At 42.5% G+C, this 16180-nt stretch overlaps 7 protein-coding genes across 10 annotated transcripts; 5 read left to right on the top strand and 2 right to left on the bottom strand.

The window, feature by feature from the left end:
- The first annotated feature begins 1359 nt into the window (after positions 1–1359).
- On the top strand, positions 1360–4486 carry LOC119560906 (cell adhesion molecule-related/down-regulated by oncogenes). Of its 3 annotated transcripts, none has more exons than XM_037874605.1 (5): positions 1360–1681; positions 2721–2879; positions 3154–3269; positions 3335–3548; positions 3717–4486. In XM_037874605.1, the coding sequence occupies exons 2-5, from the start codon at positions 2774–2776 to the stop codon at positions 4358–4360; spliced, it is 1080 nt and encodes a 359-aa protein (XP_037730533.1). In that variant the 5' UTR covers positions 1360–1681; positions 2721–2773; the 3' UTR covers positions 4361–4486. The 3 variants fall into 3 exon arrangements, with proteins under 3 accessions (XP_037730533.1, XP_037730535.1, XP_037730534.1); XM_037874607.1 differs by having other exon boundaries at positions 2711–2879; XM_037874606.1 differs by lacking the exon at positions 1360–1681 and having other exon boundaries at positions 1777–2879.
- A 58-nt stretch (positions 4487–4544) lies between these two features.
- On the top strand, positions 4545–5861 carry LOC119560905. Its single transcript, XM_037874604.1, has one exon. The coding sequence runs from the start codon at positions 4965–4967 to the stop codon at positions 5628–5630; it is 666 nt and encodes a 221-aa protein (XP_037730532.1). The 5' UTR covers positions 4545–4964; the 3' UTR covers positions 5631–5861.
- A 425-nt stretch (positions 5862–6286) lies between these two features.
- Positions 6287–8832, top strand: LOC119560683 (lysosomal acid phosphatase). The gene is made up of 7 exons (XM_037874257.1): positions 6287–6599; positions 6674–6769; positions 7219–7347; positions 7446–7559; positions 7624–7761; positions 7992–8396; positions 8455–8832. Exons 1-7 carry the CDS (start codon positions 6459–6461, stop codon positions 8617–8619), a joined length of 1188 nt encoding a protein of 395 aa, XP_037730185.1. The 5' UTR covers positions 6287–6458; the 3' UTR covers positions 8620–8832.
- Positions 8817–9483, bottom strand: LOC119560685 (uncharacterized protein C15orf61 homolog). Its single transcript, XM_037874258.1, has 2 exons — positions 9299–9483; positions 8817–9141 (listed from the first exon to the last, which is right to left on the bottom strand). Exons 1-2 carry the CDS (start codon positions 9453–9455, stop codon positions 9011–9013), a joined length of 288 nt encoding a protein of 95 aa, XP_037730186.1. The 5' UTR covers positions 9456–9483; the 3' UTR covers positions 8817–9010.
- A 30-nt stretch (positions 9484–9513) lies between these two features.
- On the top strand, positions 9514–12140 carry LOC119560682 (delta-1-pyrroline-5-carboxylate dehydrogenase, mitochondrial). The gene is made up of 3 exons (XM_037874256.1): positions 9514–9643; positions 10240–10820; positions 10881–12140. The coding sequence occupies exons 1-3, from the start codon at positions 9564–9566 to the stop codon at positions 12074–12076; spliced, it is 1857 nt and encodes a 618-aa protein (XP_037730184.1). The 5' UTR covers positions 9514–9563; the 3' UTR covers positions 12077–12140.
- Positions 12141–12338: 198 nt separating this feature from the next.
- On the top strand, positions 12339–15621 carry LOC119560949. 2 transcript variants are annotated; one of them, XR_005221049.1, is made up of 3 exons: positions 12339–14331; positions 14395–14660; positions 14712–14853. XR_005221049.1 is itself a non-coding variant. In XM_037874687.1 (3 exons), the coding sequence occupies exons 1-3, from the start codon at positions 12393–12395 to the stop codon at positions 15395–15397; spliced, it is 2895 nt and encodes a 964-aa protein (XP_037730615.1). In that variant the 5' UTR covers positions 12339–12392; the 3' UTR covers positions 15398–15621. The 2 variants fall into 2 exon arrangements, 1 of the variants encoding a protein (XP_037730615.1); XM_037874687.1 differs by having other exon boundaries at positions 14391–14660; positions 14712–15621.
- A 51-nt stretch (positions 15622–15672) lies between these two features.
- Positions 15673–16094, bottom strand: LOC119560950. The gene has a single exon (XM_037874688.1). It carries the CDS (start codon positions 16076–16078, stop codon positions 15716–15718), a length of 363 nt encoding a protein of 120 aa, XP_037730616.1. The 5' UTR covers positions 16079–16094; the 3' UTR covers positions 15673–15715.
- Between the last annotated feature and the right edge of the window lie 86 nt (positions 16095–16180).

Here is a 16180-nt window from a genome sequence, read left to right as displayed (position 1 = left end):
AGAGAAATCAAATCGAATAGCAAGCGCATTTGTTTATTTATCGTAAATACCATAAATATAGTTTGACCCAAAGTTACCTAATTTCGATTAAGACCCAACCACATACTTGAGATCTATTTATAATGCCACATTAATCAGTTTCACATGCCCATCGGGGGAGTTATCAAGAGGTCTGGCTGGGGGCTTTTGTTGACCGGCCCATTGGGCATTAATTTGGATTTGTTGAGCGAGCATTGGAGCTGGTCAAATTGGTGGCATTGTTGTCGCCATTGGCATCAATCTATAGACGCCATCAATGGTATCGCCGAGTTCCGTCGTCGAGCTGCCGGTGGCTCCCGCTTCGCTTATAGGCCGCCTGATAAGCCACCACCCCGATAAACCCAGACCAAAACCGATCGAACGGTTTGAATGCCGTGATAAAACCGAACCCGCCGATGAGCCGCACAAGAGCTGTATAAATAGCGCTATGAATTAACATGACCTCCTCCTTCTCCAGAACTCCACTCCTATCTCACGTCCGGGGTTAGACAAATTTTCGGATAGCCCCGATAAAGCTTAGCAAGCAGCTATAGCCGCACAGCAGTCTAATCTTCGGGGGCAGTGGTAATGCGGGTGCCTTCACGGGATATGTACATAGGTGTCTGGCCAGGCCCCATATCGGTCCACTCCATCGACTACTGTATATTTACGCACCGATATTGATATGCGATAAGCAAAACTGCTTATAAAACACATTTATTTTGTTGTTCCCAGCAATGCCAGCACCTATAGCAATAGAACACTGGGAGAAATGGAAAGCAATGGTGGGAGTTTTATAAAAAATGTATTCGAAAAGGATTTACTATGATAATGGAGTTTTTTTGAAAACCACGTAAACTATCATTATTATAAAACAGTTATGTATATATTAAAATCACAAAAAAATATATTTTTTAAATTTATTACTATATTACTATCGGATTATATGATATTTATAGGATATATTAAAGTAAAAAAAAAATATTTTTATAATTTAATTACTATATTACTATCGGATTATATGTGAAATAATTTTATAAACATTCGCTCTAAAGAGAATCTTGTTTAGCTACACATTTTTTATAAGATCTATATTAATTTAAACCTTAACCCAAATATAGTTTGCAAAAAAAAAATGTTTATCTTAACAGCGATGGCAAAAAATCAAAGGTCTTACATTTTTATAAATAATATCACATATAATCCGATATTTTCATTTTGTTCTCCATTTTTTTAATTTTAAATTATTTTTCTTATATAATATTTCCCAGTGCACTGCCCACCATGGCCGCTGCCGTCGCCTCCGAGGGGTAACACTTGTTCGAATCGTGTATTACAGTAGTTTGTTGATAGCCAGCCCCGCGAACGGAACGCGTACGGAAGAAAACGATCGCGAGATCGATGTGGCTACAATATTTACGGACCATAATAGCCAATTGCCGGGAGGAAAGCAAACGCAATTGGAGCTCCAGACGGCGAAAAGCAAACATTTTTGCTAAATTCGCAAATTCCAGTGACTAAGAACACATTCTGTGTGTGGCATTCAGAAACCGGAGAAGCAGACCCGGAGTTCTAACTGAAAAATAAAAACCCGCCGTATCAGCATAGCCCACGCGATTATGAACCCATCATCGTGTCAGTTGTCCATCCGCTCTTAGCCACAGTGAGTGTGTTTGCTTCTATTTTGATTCCACTGCTCGGCCAGCACGGTAAACAAATTGTCTATTAAACAATCAACTTTTCACCTAATAAATGATATCGTATAAATCAATTGAGTCGATGCCAATCAAGTGGGGCAACACAGATAAATCTCCATCACAATGGGAAGAGATCGCAGATCTTGGAAGGCAAGCGAAATGCATAAACAAACGTCCTCCCATCAAAAGTGTTTTATGAGTTTTGTGTTTTGTGGTCGGGCAGAGTGATCGAGAAATGATTTGTTCTTGACATTCCACTTAAGTAAATTTATTTATTATATTAGAATGCAGACAGAATATTTAAGTGACAAAGGCAAAGGGCTATAAAAAAAACCAAAATAAATAAATATAAAGTTGATTTCTAACTATATTATTTCCAATCAAGCCGTATTTAAAAATGTATTTATAACATTTGTTATCCCCAATGGACACCATAAATATTTTCCAACAATGGCCAGTTCAAAACGGAACTCTAGTTTCATACATTTACAGCCCTTCTACGCGCTTCTCAATCTATTGAGTGCCACCGAAAGTTCTTTGGTAGCCCGCCGTTCAATTGATAAACGGGCATTATCGCTGCGGCAATGATTTATTGTTGCATAAATGGCACTCACTATTTATTAATAAATGAGAAGCGAAATTCTGATAATTTTTATATATGGGCACCAAGGATTTGTGCCCCAGTGTTTGTGCTTGTGAGCCAATGTAGAGCACCCGTTCGCTTCAAATGGCCAAGTAAATAAACAAAAGTGGATTTTTACACTCATCGCCGACAGCGCACAATAAAATGTGTGAAAAATGTGCTAGAGCAAGTGGAAATGCAACCGCGTAGACCAAATAAATAAATAAATAAATACAAACTTGGAAAGCTTCGCATGTTTGCTAAGAAATTAAATGAAAATCGATCATTTGGGAAATAAACGAATGGCCAGTCAGTGGAATTCCAAGAAATAAATGCCAGACCATTGTGTGCGCCCCAAACTAACTAATCAAAGTGTTCGACAGGTTCCTTTAGCGATAACAAGTGGATGACAATGTCGCGGATATGCTAAGTGGAAATGGATCCAATGATTTGTGATCTGTGGTCTGGCCACATCTGGCTATTGATTCTCATTTGTTTCTGCGGCTTCGAGCAATCCCGCGGTTTCTTTGTGGACTATACAGGTGAGTTAGGGTTACCTTAAATAATTTAAAATTAAGTGAGGGTATCACTAGGTCGTTGGGATTATTAATAAAAAAGGTGCAATTAAATTTAGTCAACTCCACGTTTCCGCAGTCATTCGTCAAAACGTTCAGATGGTTAATCGCAATTTCGGGTAGCACAGCGCTTGATAAGATACTGTCAATTTGACTATCACCGACGCGGAAAATAGTAAACAATTGCCATTGCCTTGATTGAATGGTTCGTAACCTTTTTTTATATTTTTCGCTGGTGCAGAGAACACGGAGCTAATTCAACAGAGAGCCGGGTTTGATGTCAAACTGCAGTGCAATCTCCAAGGTCTGGTCGATGAAAGCATGTTGGATGACATCAAGATACATTGGTACTTCAAGGTATTCATCGTTTTTACTTTCTATTAAAATCAATAAATCATTGATATACGGATCTCTCCTTTCAGCAATGCAGTGAGAATAATTGTCATCATCTGGAGTCTGTGGATGAATGGACTGCCTTGCCTTGCGAGCCGAGTCTTTGTCGTCCGGAACTGTGGCTCCGCAATGTGACGGAACGGTATTCGGGACTCTACAAATGCAGCATTAATCCTCACATTTGGGATAAAGCCCAATCCGTGGATGTCCAACTGGTGCGCACCTATCAACTGGATGTTAAGAGTAAGTACTGCAGCCGAAAATGTTATTTTAAAGCAGTGGTCAACAGCAGAAGCTGCGGCCCATGGGATACAAAACAGCTCTGTCGCTGCTGTGCCTGCTTCTTCTGGAGAACACTTATTTATTGGAATGAAACATTTGATTAATCAATTTCGTTCTTTTAATTTCTAGATACCTCCCTGGCTGCTCCCGAGTTCGTGGACTCGTATCCTAACAACAAGACGACTTTGGTGGGCAGTCGGGTAGTCTTCCAATGCCGTGTCCACAGCGAGGAGCATCCCACAATCAAGTGGTTTCGCCGGCAAACCTACGTGGGAACTCTGTCAGCTGGAGAGGCATCCTTGCCAACAACGGCCTCCAACTTCAGTACGCATATTGTCCGGTACAATGGTCGGACATATGAGCTGCTGTCCACTGACCCCGAAAAATTGATGGCACCCCAGATATATCTCAGCAAGTTGATTCTGGACGGAGTGAGATTGAGAGATGGCGGTCACTACGCCTGCGTGGCCATCAGCTATCGGGGTCACAAAATCCGGGAGGCGTTCCTCGAAGTGCTGCCCGTACAAGATGATCCGGATCAGGAGAAGGAATACTGGTCGGACTACGATAGTGGAGATGAGGGAGTTCCAACTAGCGATCCCCGGGAGTTCCTGCTGCTCTTCCTTATGCCACTGGGATTGGCTCTGCTTCCCCTAACTGTGTGGTTTAGTTATGTGTTGTACAAACGCTGCTCCGAAGGCCACAGTGATTGCCAGCGGATAGATTCGGATGAGGACCTGGACACGGAAAGGTGTGTCCTTGGCGGGAATTAGTACTTGGTGCCAATGCCTAAATGTGTGGAAGCTGCATTACGCTTATTAAGACTATGAATAAAGACTGTCTATAGGGTTAAGGAAGTTATATCTTCGATTTGAAATAAATACAAAGATTAAATATTAGCTAACAAGTCAGCTGTGAACCTTCCCTCACTAAGGATTCCATTTCAATTTCTAGAAGAAAATCATTTTTGTATCATTTGGTTGAATGTGATAGTTGTGTTGGAATGTTACTAAGGCAAGCTAGTTAAGCAAAGTTCAAAATTTCCGTCGTATGAAATTCCAAATTTGTTCGTCCTCCGCTTCTGGCAGATACAGTCCTCTTTTGGGCACCATCCACATCGTCATCACCGAAGCATCCCGATTGATCCTCTAGAGAACAGGTACCCGTTTCCACAGAACTGATGATCTTTGAGATTTGTCTGCAGTTGCATTTAGTGGGACAGTTTTCTGTTCGCATATACTTTCTGAGACTTAGCCTGAACGTGGTCAATCAGTGGGAACCAGTCGAGGCGACGTCCATCGGATATTATCCGTAACGCAGGGAAGATTCCCAAAAAAGTTTCGGTTTGGGTTAGAGGTAAAATACTTAGACAACGCAATGTCTGGATCAGTACTAAGCCGCAGGATTTTGGGATACTACGAGTACTTCATGCCCGGGATCTACGACTATCCAGTGACCCATAGTTCCGCGGCTACAATCAGTGCCTATCAGCTTGATTCAGAACTGGACAGCGGCTCATCCCTTTGGTCCATTCCCGATGCGAGTGCCAACTATGTGGTAGGACCATTGGGCGTGATCAACTACCTTTCGGATGTGCAGACACACTTGGCTTTGCCCACCATCCAAAATTTGGAAACTGGTCTCATCTTTACGACTATCAGTTCCATTTCGCAGGACTCTTATTATCATCAGTCGCTATATGACTATGGCCAAGTGGAGGACGATCTGACGGATGATGAGGGGTATGGTTATGAGATCCCCCAGCTTGATCTCGGGTCGGAGCGTCCTACATCCGAATCCGATGGAGTGGAGCAGGAGCAAGTGGAGGAGTCTGGTGATTCCCAGCGCTCATCAAAGAGTTACTCCAGCGAGGAGTCGGGATCAGCGGAACCTGTACAAACCGATGAAGAGGTGCCCAGAAAGCGTAGAAAAGTCTCTCGCAAGCGCATCTATAAGGCCGAGCAGGGTTACCTGGTCGAGGAGCCAACCAGCGAACTATCCGAGGATGATACCGCGGAACAGCCATCCATACCCAGAACCTAGAATAACATATATTCAAGATCAGAAAGTTGGCGTTCCCATTTCAAATTCGAGCAGTTTTAATGCGACTATAAACCGACTTTTAGATGCGTTTTCAGATGTACATATAGCAATCAAAATGTGTAAAAGCTGTTCAAATTTGATTAGTCGTTGCAATTTGGTAGTGAGCAAAGTATAAATATTTTGTAAAAAGTATATGCAAAGTAGTAAAAAATATTTGAAATTTTCATAAAATAACTGATTTTTATTGGGAATAAATAGTGAACTAGGAGGTAAAAATAATTAGCATGTGAGCTCAATTGTTGTTAAAAGTACGAAGGCAAATAAACTGCACAATGAATAATGTGATCGATCACTCAAAGCTTTTGTTTTAAATATTCCTCACTTAAGTGCAAATTAATAGACCCCCATAGTACACAGTAGCACCTGGTCGAGACCTAATTTGCACACCCATTGAGCAACTAATTTAATTATTCGCACATGTCTATCGACTTTGCTCTCAGTTTCTCATATCACACCGCCGAAAGGTGTCTCCCAGTCTCTCTGCCCTCTCTTTCTTTTTTGTATAGCCCTCTTTATCTCTGGCTAGCGCCCCCTCTCTTTCTAGTTGTGGGACGAGACTGCCATCCATCGACAGCCGCTCAGTTGTTATACGGCTTTTGATGCCATCGGACGACGTGACTTGTATTTATTTGATATTTTTGTTTCGTAGACGGGCCAGCGAAAACGAAAAAACACTCGCTATAAAATAAACAAAAAACTATTTTTAGGCTGCAAATTTGAAATATATTTTCTCGATCAACTGCAGCAAGGAGCATAGAACCCATAATAATGGACTGCAAATCGCGTCGCGGCACCAAAATATCGGTGATCGCCTTGGGAAGCGCCCTCTGTTTCGTTATGATGGCATACTTTGTGTTCGGCGATAGCAACGACGAGCAGGGTCTGCGGAATCTACGCATGATATCCATAGTAAGCTGGACCAGCGACAAACATAATGCCATAAAGAACGCGAACTGAGTACTGTGTTTATCAATCCCCAACAGCTGTTTCGACACGGGGCCAAGAATCCGAGTGGCTTCTATCCGCTGGATCCGCATGCTGCCCACGATTGGCAGGGCGGCATGGGGGCTCTCACACCGGTTGGTATTAGATATAGTATAGCCATATTATCCGCCTCATTTAACAACTCGAAACTAATCAGTGATCCACTTGAAAGAAAATATGTGAAGTATTTATCAAGATCATGAATGCCAAAATTGTATTTTTCAATTGGTTTGATATCTAATCTACAAAATTGAAATCATTAAAAATCTAACCCACTTCCATAATTACCAATAAGGGTATACCTATTTTTTTTTAGGAAAATTGTGCTTGGTAAATTTAATTTAAGTTATAAAACAAGATACTGACAGCTTTATTTCAAGTACCTATAAATAGATCGTTAAGTAAGGCGGTGTGATATGAGTGACCTATTTATTAAATAGGGAAAAATAAAACTGTTTTTTAAATGTGATAATTAATATTTTTAAAATGATTCCAAACATATATGTTAATAGATCGCTTTCTCTCTTTTTATCCTGTTTCATAGAAAGGCAGTCTGCAGGCGTACAACCTGGGGAAGAATCTGCGCATGCGCTACTACCGGCTGCTCCCCTCGAACAGCCTCTACACCCAGCAGCAGGTGCATGTCCTCAGTTCGGCGGCGGAACGCTGTGTGGTGCGTCAATCGTTCCGATAAGAAACCCTCTATATAGCTATTAACTATCTGTCCGAGATGGGGGTGCCCTAATCAGTTGGCCGTGTGTTATCTTTTAGATGAGCGCCCAGAGCGTCTTGGCGGGCATGATGCCGCCGCTGGAGAATAACAATGTTCTGCCCATCCCGTGGCAACCTGTGGCCGTGAATACGCTATCGCGAAATGATGATATTGTGAGTGCAATCGTATATCCATAAACCAAGTGCCAGTCATCACTCTAACAGATATCTCATTCAGCTGTTGGCTCAAAAGAAACCCTGCTTGAAGTACGACCACATCCTGCAGAAACTCTACAAAGCTCCGCCTGCGGAACTTCAGAAACTGAACGAGAACAACCTGGAGTTGTACAAACTGTTAACAAAAAATACAGGCAAGGTGGGAGAGTTACACCAATATTGGTTGATAATTCGTTTTTTATCGTATCACAGAGGTTCTTATCTTTTTTGAAAATATCTCATAAGGCTTATATTCCATATCAGGAATTTTTTATACCTATATGAGACTGTATCAAAATGAAAAACAAATATTTGAACAGTGAAAAACTGTAATATTTTTTACTTACTAATATTTATAATTTCTATCTCTTGATGCATCTTATCCCTTAGAACATTTCAAATGTTCTGGACGTGGAACTACTATACGGCACGCTTAAAACCGAAGAGGAGGCTGGTCTGGTGCTGCCCGACTGGACTGAGAACATATATCCGGAAGAGATCAGACCGCTGGCTGAACGAAGCTATACGCTTTTCACAGAAACCAATCTGATGAAGCGGATTAAAGGTGGAGCTTTCCTCACGGAAATACTTATCAAAATGCAGAATAAGCGAAAGCGGAACCTGAATCCCGATCGAAAAATATTCCTGTACTCAGGTCATGATGTGACGTTGGTTAATGTAATGAATTCCCTGGGAATACTAGATCAGACTACAAAGCTTCCCGAATATGCATCGGCATTAGCGTTTGAGCTCCATCACAGCAAGTCTTTCAGTGATGGTGACTTCGAAGTGAAGGTTGGTGATTGAATAGCTAAAAAGTCTGGAATTTTAAATCCATTTTATATTTTTTCAGTTGGTTTACTATTACAACAGCGAAGACAAGTTCCCCAAGGAGCTGACCATTCCCAATTGCGATGCACCTTGCTCGCTGACCCAGTTTGAAGCCTCTGTGAAGGCCCTACTCTTGGATAACTACGATGAGACCTGCGAAAATCATCCTACTGACTGCAAAAACTGAGATTTTTTCCATTGTTATCGTTTCTGCTTGTTTAAAGTGTGTTGCTCTGGGCATTTCAAAGAAATGTTTTGTTTTGGGTAAAAACTCAGTATAAAATAAATTGTTATATTAAATAGTTTTAACAGATAAATAAGTGAAGACCATGTTATGTGATTTGGAAAGGGGATTAGTGTAGTTATCTCAAAAAGACAAATAAATTGGATGATAATTTTACAAAGATATATTCTATTCATATTTAAATTTATTTGCCCGAATGAGTTGGGCAAGTTCTTTGTAGTCTTCAGAAACATTGTTAAGTTGGTACTTTACAAATTGTTTAACATATTGAAATTATGAACATACTAGATCAGAAGGCTATTCTTCACAATTCACATTTTGGCTGTTTTTAAAATCAAAAGCTGGCACCTTTGTCCTCAGCATATAGAAAATATATGGGAACTTTCACCGTTTCGCTGACATGAACGATCTCCGTGTGGCTAATTAGACGGATGGCAGCCAGTCCATAGAAGAGCATTGGTAAGCCTAGAATATGAGAATGTTTTAACTAAAGATATACAGGTCCTTAACGATTCATAAAAATACAATATGGATTCATATACTATATGAACTTTTGTATTGGCTTGACCTTTGTTGAGTTCTGGCAGCCCTAAATCACGAATTCTGTCTAATATAGACTTACCCAAATTAATAACCTTTAGGAACCGAAAGAACTTGTCCTCCAGCCAAAGATCCTGCACCTCCCTCTTGCTACAGTGATACTTCATGTACGGATAACAGGCGGTGCGCAGTATGTGGTAGTTGGTTCCACTGTCCAGAGTCCAGTTGAAGTGAGACATTCCCCTCTGGTCGTTGGCCACATCCCGGAACTGGATTTGGAGCACTATCTTCGTTAGCTTCGGCAGTATTCCTCCGGCGGAGTCAAACGATTCGTACCTTCACGAAATATGATGTCCAGGGTGGCTCATGGCATTGTTTCAAATATGCGGTCAATACTTCCGACGCTTGAGGCTTCAGTAAAAGGCGGGTAAGCTGCATTTTATAATCGAATCTTAGAGTTATAACCAATTTATAAAATATTTGGTAAGGTCTAGGTTTTTTTTATTATTGTGCTCTTATCGCACCAACAGCTGTTCTGCTATCGATAGTTTTGGGCAGGTAATTCTTATACATATCGAAACTACTGAACAGTTCAAAGAACCAGGAACCAGGAACCGGGTCCGTTAAATTTTTAAATTAAAAACATTAATTTAATTTTCTAAGGACAAAAGAACCATTGGTTGATCCAAAATAAAGGGAAAAATAATAGTGACTTGAAGACTCCTTTGACAAAGAGAAACTATAATTATTTCGCTAAAATTTCCAAATTATTTTTAATATGTAAAATCAGTTTCTATTTTTTGCGGTTTATATTGGCCATAACTATGATCGAAATCCCCAGCAAGATATTTAATAATACATACTTTTAAAAGCTTATAAACTTGATCATTGCGAAACTTATTGCCAGGCTTATAGCTTTTGAGCAAACTATATGTATTTTTTGTAGAGCGCTACGTGAAACTCAAGAAGTACGAAAACAAATATATTCGGTGTTAAAGTTCAAAAACTTAACCTTCCTTTCAGATTCCTGGGTGTTAGACGTACCAGCAAGAACACCGACCTGACAGAGCACTTTACGCTGGATGAAGAGGTGGCCAACGAGGAGCTGCTACAATATGAGGAGGGTTCAAATGAGCGCTTGGAACTCGAAAACGCCCTTCTGGGCGTCCTCAACCGGGTGGAACATGTGCCCATCGTTATTAACGGCCAGGAGTATCAAGCCAATCAGGAATTGCAACAGGTGCTACCCTACGACATCAAGCAGCCCATAGCCCACTACGGCCACGCCCACCGCGTCCTCATCCAGATGGCCATCGATAAGAGTCTGGAGGCGCAGATGAAGTGGGATAGGACCAGGCTCAGCGAACGGATCGATATATGGGAGCGGGCAGCGGACCTGATAAGCGGAAGACACCGCTACAACATCATTGCGGCCACGATGTTGGGCCAGGGCAAAACGCTGCGCCAGGCGGAGATGGATGTGGCCGAATTGGTGGACTTTATGCGCATCAACCCGGTATTCCTGCGCGAGTTGGCCAACTACGAACCCGTTAACGACACCCAAAGGGAGTGCAGGAATTCCATGCGGCTGAGAGGACTTTCAGGTGGGTGTTCTATAGAAATGATTGTTTTCTCAAAGCTAGTAAATAACTTAAAATTCACAGGATTTGTGGCTGCCATTAGTCCTTTCAACTTCACGGGTATTGCCGGCAATCTGGCCTACACGCCCGCCCTGATGGGCAACTCGGTGCTTTGGAAGCCCTCCGATTCGGCCATCCTCTCCAACTATTTCGTCTTCCAGGCCATGCAGGAGGCAGGTGTTCCCAAAGGAGTGGTAAACTTTGTGCCCGCCGAGGAGACCACCTTCGCATCCGTAGTCACGCAGCATCCAAAGCTGGCTGGGATCAATTTTACTGGTACATCAACGGTGCTGAAGGTACTGTGGCAACTGGTGGCCCAGAATATTCACTACTATGAGAACTATCCCCGTTTGGTGGGCGAGGGAGGTGGCAAGAATTTCCACTTCGTACACCCCTCGGCGGAACCGGAAACGGCGGTGGCTTGCACTATAAGGGCGGCCTTCGAGTACTCCGGCCAGAAGTGCTCCTCCTGCTCCATGTTGTATGTTCCACAGTCCCTCTGGGAGAGCCATATAAAGGAGCCCATTCTAAGAATCACCGGATCCCTGGTCACCGGACATGCCACGTACTGCGACTGTTTCTGTTCGGCGGTAATCAATCGACGGGCCTACGATCGCATCTACATGTGGTTAAGATACATTGCCCAGAGTCCCAGTTGTCACATTTTAGTCGGAGGAACCTGCGACAAGCATAGGGGTTACTATGTGGATCCTACGGTGGTGCAGGTCAAAGATCTGGACAACATTATATGTCGGGAAGAGCTGCTGGCGCCCATTCTCGGTGTCTACGTTTATCCAGATGACAAGCTCAAGGAGACGATGGCAAAGGTGGCCGAGATTAATCATGGACTGATAGGATCTGTGTTCGCCAGGGACCAGGACTTCGTCGAGGAGTCCTACGAAGCCTTCAGATTTAATGTGGGCAGCCTGAATGTAAATGACAAGTCCACCGGTTCCATGGTGGCTCAGCAGCCTTTTGGAGCGGGTCACATGACTGGTACCAGCGATAAGTTGGGCAGTCCCCACGCCCTGCTGCGTTGGACCTCGCCCCAGGTGATCAAGGAATCCTACAAGCCGCATATGAACATCTATTACCCGTATATGAAAATGAACGAACTGGAGCAAGGTGTTGTTCACATGGAGAACGGGCAAAGTGAAGTGGTCTGCGAGGATAAGAGCACCTTTGAGGATTCTAATAAAGAGGACAATCGCCTGATATAACATCTTATTATGGCCATTCATGATTCAAATTATTGCAGCAATAAATAAAGAAAAAAAAGCTTGACTTGTGATTTTTAAAACTATAAAACTTAAGGGAAAAAAAGAGTTGCTTTAAAGATAACTCTTTTAAATATAATTAAATATGAGTTCCATAAAATGAGGTAACTATGGCACTCTCTTATAAAGCTAACTTAGATTTTTATCAAAGCGACAGATCATCTAAATACTTTTGTAAATAAAGTCAAATACTTTTTACAATTACACAAAATATGTATTTAAAATCCAGAAAACCGCAGATTTTTAAGAAAAACATGAGATGTTTAGATATCTCCTTTATATTTCGTGCTTACTTTTATTACCCAATCTGGTTCCAATCAGATCCACGGAGGCAGAGGATCAGGAACTTTGTATATCTAGAAAGGAGGCCGTTTCTAGATCGAGAATCCAGGGCGGCATGGGACTGATGCATTATAATAGACTGTATGACGCCTATCGGGAGCGATTAAAGGGAGAGGGTGGAGAGCAATCCGAAGACGAAGTCAAATCGGAATCGAAAGATGCCCCACTTCAAAGAGATCTAGTTGCCCTAACTAAAAAAGTTATTGAACCTATTTCAAAAGAGAAAGATTCTAAAGTACAACCCATTATCGATGCAACCGATGATCGGCCCATGCCATCGGGCAAATGCCTGGCCCGTCTTCCATATCGTAATAGAGAAAATCAAAGTGTTAAAGCGAAGGTCGATGCTAGGAACCCCTTGGTGGGTAGTATGATTTTGCTAAAATTGGATGTACCGGAAAATATGCTAAGAGTGAAAAAACCCGAGGAAAAGGCGCAGGATCCTGGAGAGCGCAAAATTTTCGAACTCAATCGCATATACAAGGATTTCCTAAAAGCCTGGCAACAGCCATCACCAAAGACTGAAGTCCCAGCCAAACCTTTAAGCTCTTCAGGATCTGTAAGACTGAGTGCATTGTCCGATTTGATGGATGTCATCGAGCGCCTACAACAAAGCGATTTGGTTAAAGAGTTAGCACAAAAGATTAGCGATGAAATGGAACCCAATCTGCAGAATCAAATCAAGCAGGATGCCCTTCTGGTGACCGAAAGTAGAGCCTCTTTGAGGGCTATTAAAAAAAATGATCTCTCTGGGATCTTTGAAAATGTGGAGCCTGGAAGCGCTTCCGTGGCTTTCAAAAAAATGCTAGATGATATCAACTCCAGAAGATCAAGTATTAAGGCTGGTGGGCTTTATGATGAGTACAAGAAGGGTTTCTGTCAGTTATTCAGCGATCATAAATTTACTAGGCAGTCGCTGATAACCAGCGAAGCGGATTATCCATTGGATAGCGAATCAAGTCGCAGGGTGAATGGAGAGGACATCTTACCCAGTCAGTCTGATAAATCAAAAGCGATTTCTTTTAAAAGTAATGAACCAGAAAATAAAGCCCCAGCCAAGCTCAGCGTTCCAGTGGCAACTCCGAATACAAACAATAACTATTTAAGGGCTCTGGAAACCTTCATCAAGTTGAACAAGGAGAGTAATAAGAACGGCGGCTTAAAGCCCTATTACCTACCAAATTCTAAAAACCGTCAGCTGATTTGGAATGATATTCCCTTGATTAAGCCAGGCCTAAGTGAAACACCTAAGAACATTTCGGAGAGTAAGCCGAAATATAAGCCTTCTAGCACTCCCATTCAGGAGAATGTGGTGCCTGAAAAGGAAGTCAGTAAGGCACCTACCACGAAACCTGCTCTTAAACTGGAAACCAAAGTCATAGAATGTGTTCCCAAGGCCGACCATAAAGTGCTTGCCACCAACCCTTGGCAAAAAGTTTTCTCAGGACTGGATCCACAGCAAATCATAAGCGGATTGAAGGCCATCAAGCAATCGTCCTTTTTCAACTTGGTGGATGAGTATCAGAAGCAAATCGATAACCTTAATCAGTCGTTAAAAACAAAGCAAAGTTGGTGGAAGGAGGTGTTGGAGAGGGGAAAGTCTCCTCTCAGGACACCCGCGAAAAGGAACATAATCATGGGTAATGCCGCTTCTGGACCTCCGTTGCCAGCGCCCTTTCCCGAGGTCCTAGTCAACCAGGCTCCACAACTGGGCGGTAATAATGTCATTGATAACATGGCCACTCAAATGAACCTTTCACCTGTGGAGCTGGCTAAAAGAATTGTGGGAGGTGGTCAAAATGGTGCAGTAAACTCAGGCGATGGAGCTAGACTTGTACAAAATCTCATGCAACCAGGTGAGTTTGTAAAACTACGGCTATATGGTTACTTTGACTTATGAATCTCCTTTTAAAAGCAAGTCAGATCGGAGGTAACTTCAAGAAAGGACCAGAGATCTTGTGCCAAGTCCCATGTCAATCGATGGGTCAATCCTCGCAGCCAACTCACCAGCAACAGCAACAACAACAACAACAACAACAACAAGAGGAGCAGTCGGGGATTTCCCCGGTTCTAGACAAGATCCTGGAGCGTTTGGAGACCATTCAGGCAACGAAATGCAATAAATCCGCGGATGAGGGGGAGGAGGAGAAGAATCTGCCCTGCTGCTTTGTGGATCCAGCAGATGGTAAGCTCCTTACTCGGAGCCCAGACTTATAATAACCCTTACCAACTTAAGGTTCCCCCTGTGACCTGAACGGCTCCTGGGAGTCCCTTGTCCTGGGTGTTCGTATAAATATCAAATCTCCACCCATGTCCCCAGATGGGGAAGTAAAGGAAAAGCCCACCTGTAGTCAACACAAAAATGCCCGCACCAATCATCGTAGATTCGTGCGACAGTGCGTCAAGATGAACAAGACCCAGTTAAAGGGTATAGCCGAAACAAAAACCCCCAATTATCATGGCATCCCACTGAACATTAGTGTGCAGGAAACAGTACCGCCAAGAGCCCACGATCTCTTCGATAATCTCACCGACTGGCACTTTTCCGGCCAAACCCTTATGATCCTCGGCGGACCTCTTTCGCTCTCCTTCCGCAAGGTCAATTCCAACCTGATTGGACACTTTGTGGGCTATTGCCGCACCTGCGGCTGTGTAGACACCATTTTTGGCTCCTGGAGCTTCTGTCAGCCGTCGCGGGACTGCCAGGATATCTGCATGTCCATAGTGGATAGGCGCGATATGCTGCGACGATATAGTATGGATGAGCGGCGAAAGAATCGGTTCAAGGAGCAGCTCTACATGGGCAGCAAGTTCGCCAAAATGGAAAAAGATCGGCTGCTCGCCGAGCAGGAAAAGTACCAAAAACTTAGGTCTCAAGCCCCAAGCACTTTATACGTCAATAATACTAGTTCTAAAAGTTAGACTTGATTTCAAATTATGTTCATTTTATGTTTTGGTTTAATACGTATTTCAATCGTTTTATAAAAAGTTAATGTTATAAAGATATTTTATTGCCATTAATAAAAGGTTGGCCAATTAAAGTTTGATAAAAAGAACAAATGTAGATATTTTTGAAAAAATTAAAAAAAAACCTATATACCTACATACATTTTTTAAAATCAACACGTTGGGTATTTTTTGTACCTCTGAAACCCTATAACCACCATTTATATAAAGCACGAAAGATCCAAGAGCTATTTTCAGTTAATGTTCACAGTTTATTTAGCCACCTAAACGTTTTTACAACCGATTTGCTACCCTTTTCTGATGGTGAATATATGCCATTGTGTAACCGATCGAAATCTTAACGCAATGCTCGTCCATCTGTCCATTTGTAGTGCACCTCCTCAACGCATCCACAGCGAAATTCTGGATCCGATTCTTGAGATCCTCGTTGTCAATCTGATTCAATCGCATGTCCACCTTGTGCATTAGGGCGTATGCCTGGGGAAAGTGACCCACATCGCAGGGCCAGTTGGAAGAGTGCGGATGGGTCTCCATTGAAGTTCCAGCCGGCCATACCGAGTAGTCCTCATCACGAATAGTACTGGCCTGGACCAAGGCCAAAGCGGAGATTAGTAGAATCACCAGGAAAGTTTTCATTTCAACGACTGTTGTAGAACTGTGGCCGTTCGCTATATGCCAACCCTTTTTATAGGGCTGCCATCTGATAATCGAATGGAAATATTGTGGGTAAAAGGGCTT

This window comes from Drosophila subpulchrella, unplaced genomic scaffold, assembly GCF_014743375.2.
Source record: "Drosophila subpulchrella strain 33 F10 #4 breed RU33 unplaced genomic scaffold, RU_Dsub_v1.1 Primary Assembly Seq354, whole genome shotgun sequence".
Lineage (NCBI taxonomy): Eukaryota > Metazoa > Arthropoda > Insecta > Diptera > Drosophilidae > Drosophila > Drosophila subpulchrella.
This window is presented reverse-complemented; position numbering and strand designations above follow the sequence as displayed.

What these genes read in the sequence shown, in the direction of transcription:
- LOC119560905 (XM_037874604.1), top strand. Translation starts at nt 4,965, where the DNA reads ATGTCTGGATCAGTACTAAGCCGCAGGATTTTGGGATACTACGAGTAC.
- LOC119560949 (XM_037874687.1), top strand. Translation starts at nt 12,393, where the DNA reads ATGTTTAGATATCTCCTTTATATTTCGTGCTTACTTTTATTACCCAAT. An exon ending in ACAAAATCTCATGCAACCAG is followed by an intron (nt 14,332 to 14,390) that starts GTGAGTTTGTAA and finishes TCCTTTTAAAAG; the next exon opens with CAAGTCAGATCGGAGGTAAC. An exon ending in CTTTGTGGATCCAGCAGATG is followed by an intron (nt 14,661 to 14,711) that starts GTAAGCTCCTTA and finishes TACCAACTTAAG; the next exon opens with GTTCCCCCTGTGACCTGAAC.
- LOC119560685 (XM_037874258.1), bottom strand. Translation starts at nt 9,455, where the DNA reads ATGTCTCACTTCAACTGGACTCTGGACAGTGGAACCAACTACCACATA. An exon ending in CCTAAAGGTTATTAATTTGG is followed by an intron (nt 9,142 to 9,298) that starts GTAAGTCTATAT and finishes CTCATATTCTAG; the next exon opens with GCTTACCAATGCTCTTCTAT.
- LOC119560906 (XM_037874605.1), top strand. Translation starts at nt 2,774, where the DNA reads ATGGATCCAATGATTTGTGATCTGTGGTCTGGCCACATCTGGCTATTG. An exon ending in AGATACATTGGTACTTCAAG is followed by an intron (nt 3,270 to 3,334) that starts GTATTCATCGTT and finishes CTCTCCTTTCAG; the next exon opens with CAATGCAGTGAGAATAATTG. An exon ending in CTATCAACTGGATGTTAAGA is followed by an intron (nt 3,549 to 3,716) that starts GTAAGTACTGCA and finishes TTTAATTTCTAG; the next exon opens with ATACCTCCCTGGCTGCTCCC.
- LOC119560950 (XM_037874688.1), bottom strand. Translation starts at nt 16,078, where the DNA reads ATGAAAACTTTCCTGGTGATTCTACTAATCTCCGCTTTGGCCTTGGTC.
- LOC119560682 (XM_037874256.1), top strand. Translation starts at nt 9,564, where the DNA reads ATGATGTCCAGGGTGGCTCATGGCATTGTTTCAAATATGCGGTCAATA. An exon ending in GAGGCTTCAGTAAAAGGCGG is followed by an intron (nt 9,644 to 10,239) that starts GTAAGCTGCATT and finishes CCTTCCTTTCAG; the next exon opens with ATTCCTGGGTGTTAGACGTA. An exon ending in GCGGCTGAGAGGACTTTCAG is followed by an intron (nt 10,821 to 10,880) that starts GTGGGTGTTCTA and finishes TAAAATTCACAG; the next exon opens with GATTTGTGGCTGCCATTAGT.
- LOC119560683 (XM_037874257.1), top strand. Translation starts at nt 6,459, where the DNA reads ATGGACTGCAAATCGCGTCGCGGCACCAAAATATCGGTGATCGCCTTG. An exon ending in GCATGGGGGCTCTCACACCG is followed by an intron (nt 6,770 to 7,218) that starts GTTGGTATTAGA and finishes CCTGTTTCATAG; the next exon opens with AAAGGCAGTCTGCAGGCGTA. An exon ending in ATGGTGACTTCGAAGTGAAG is followed by an intron (nt 8,397 to 8,454) that starts GTTGGTGATTGA and finishes ATATTTTTTCAG; the next exon opens with TTGGTTTACTATTACAACAG.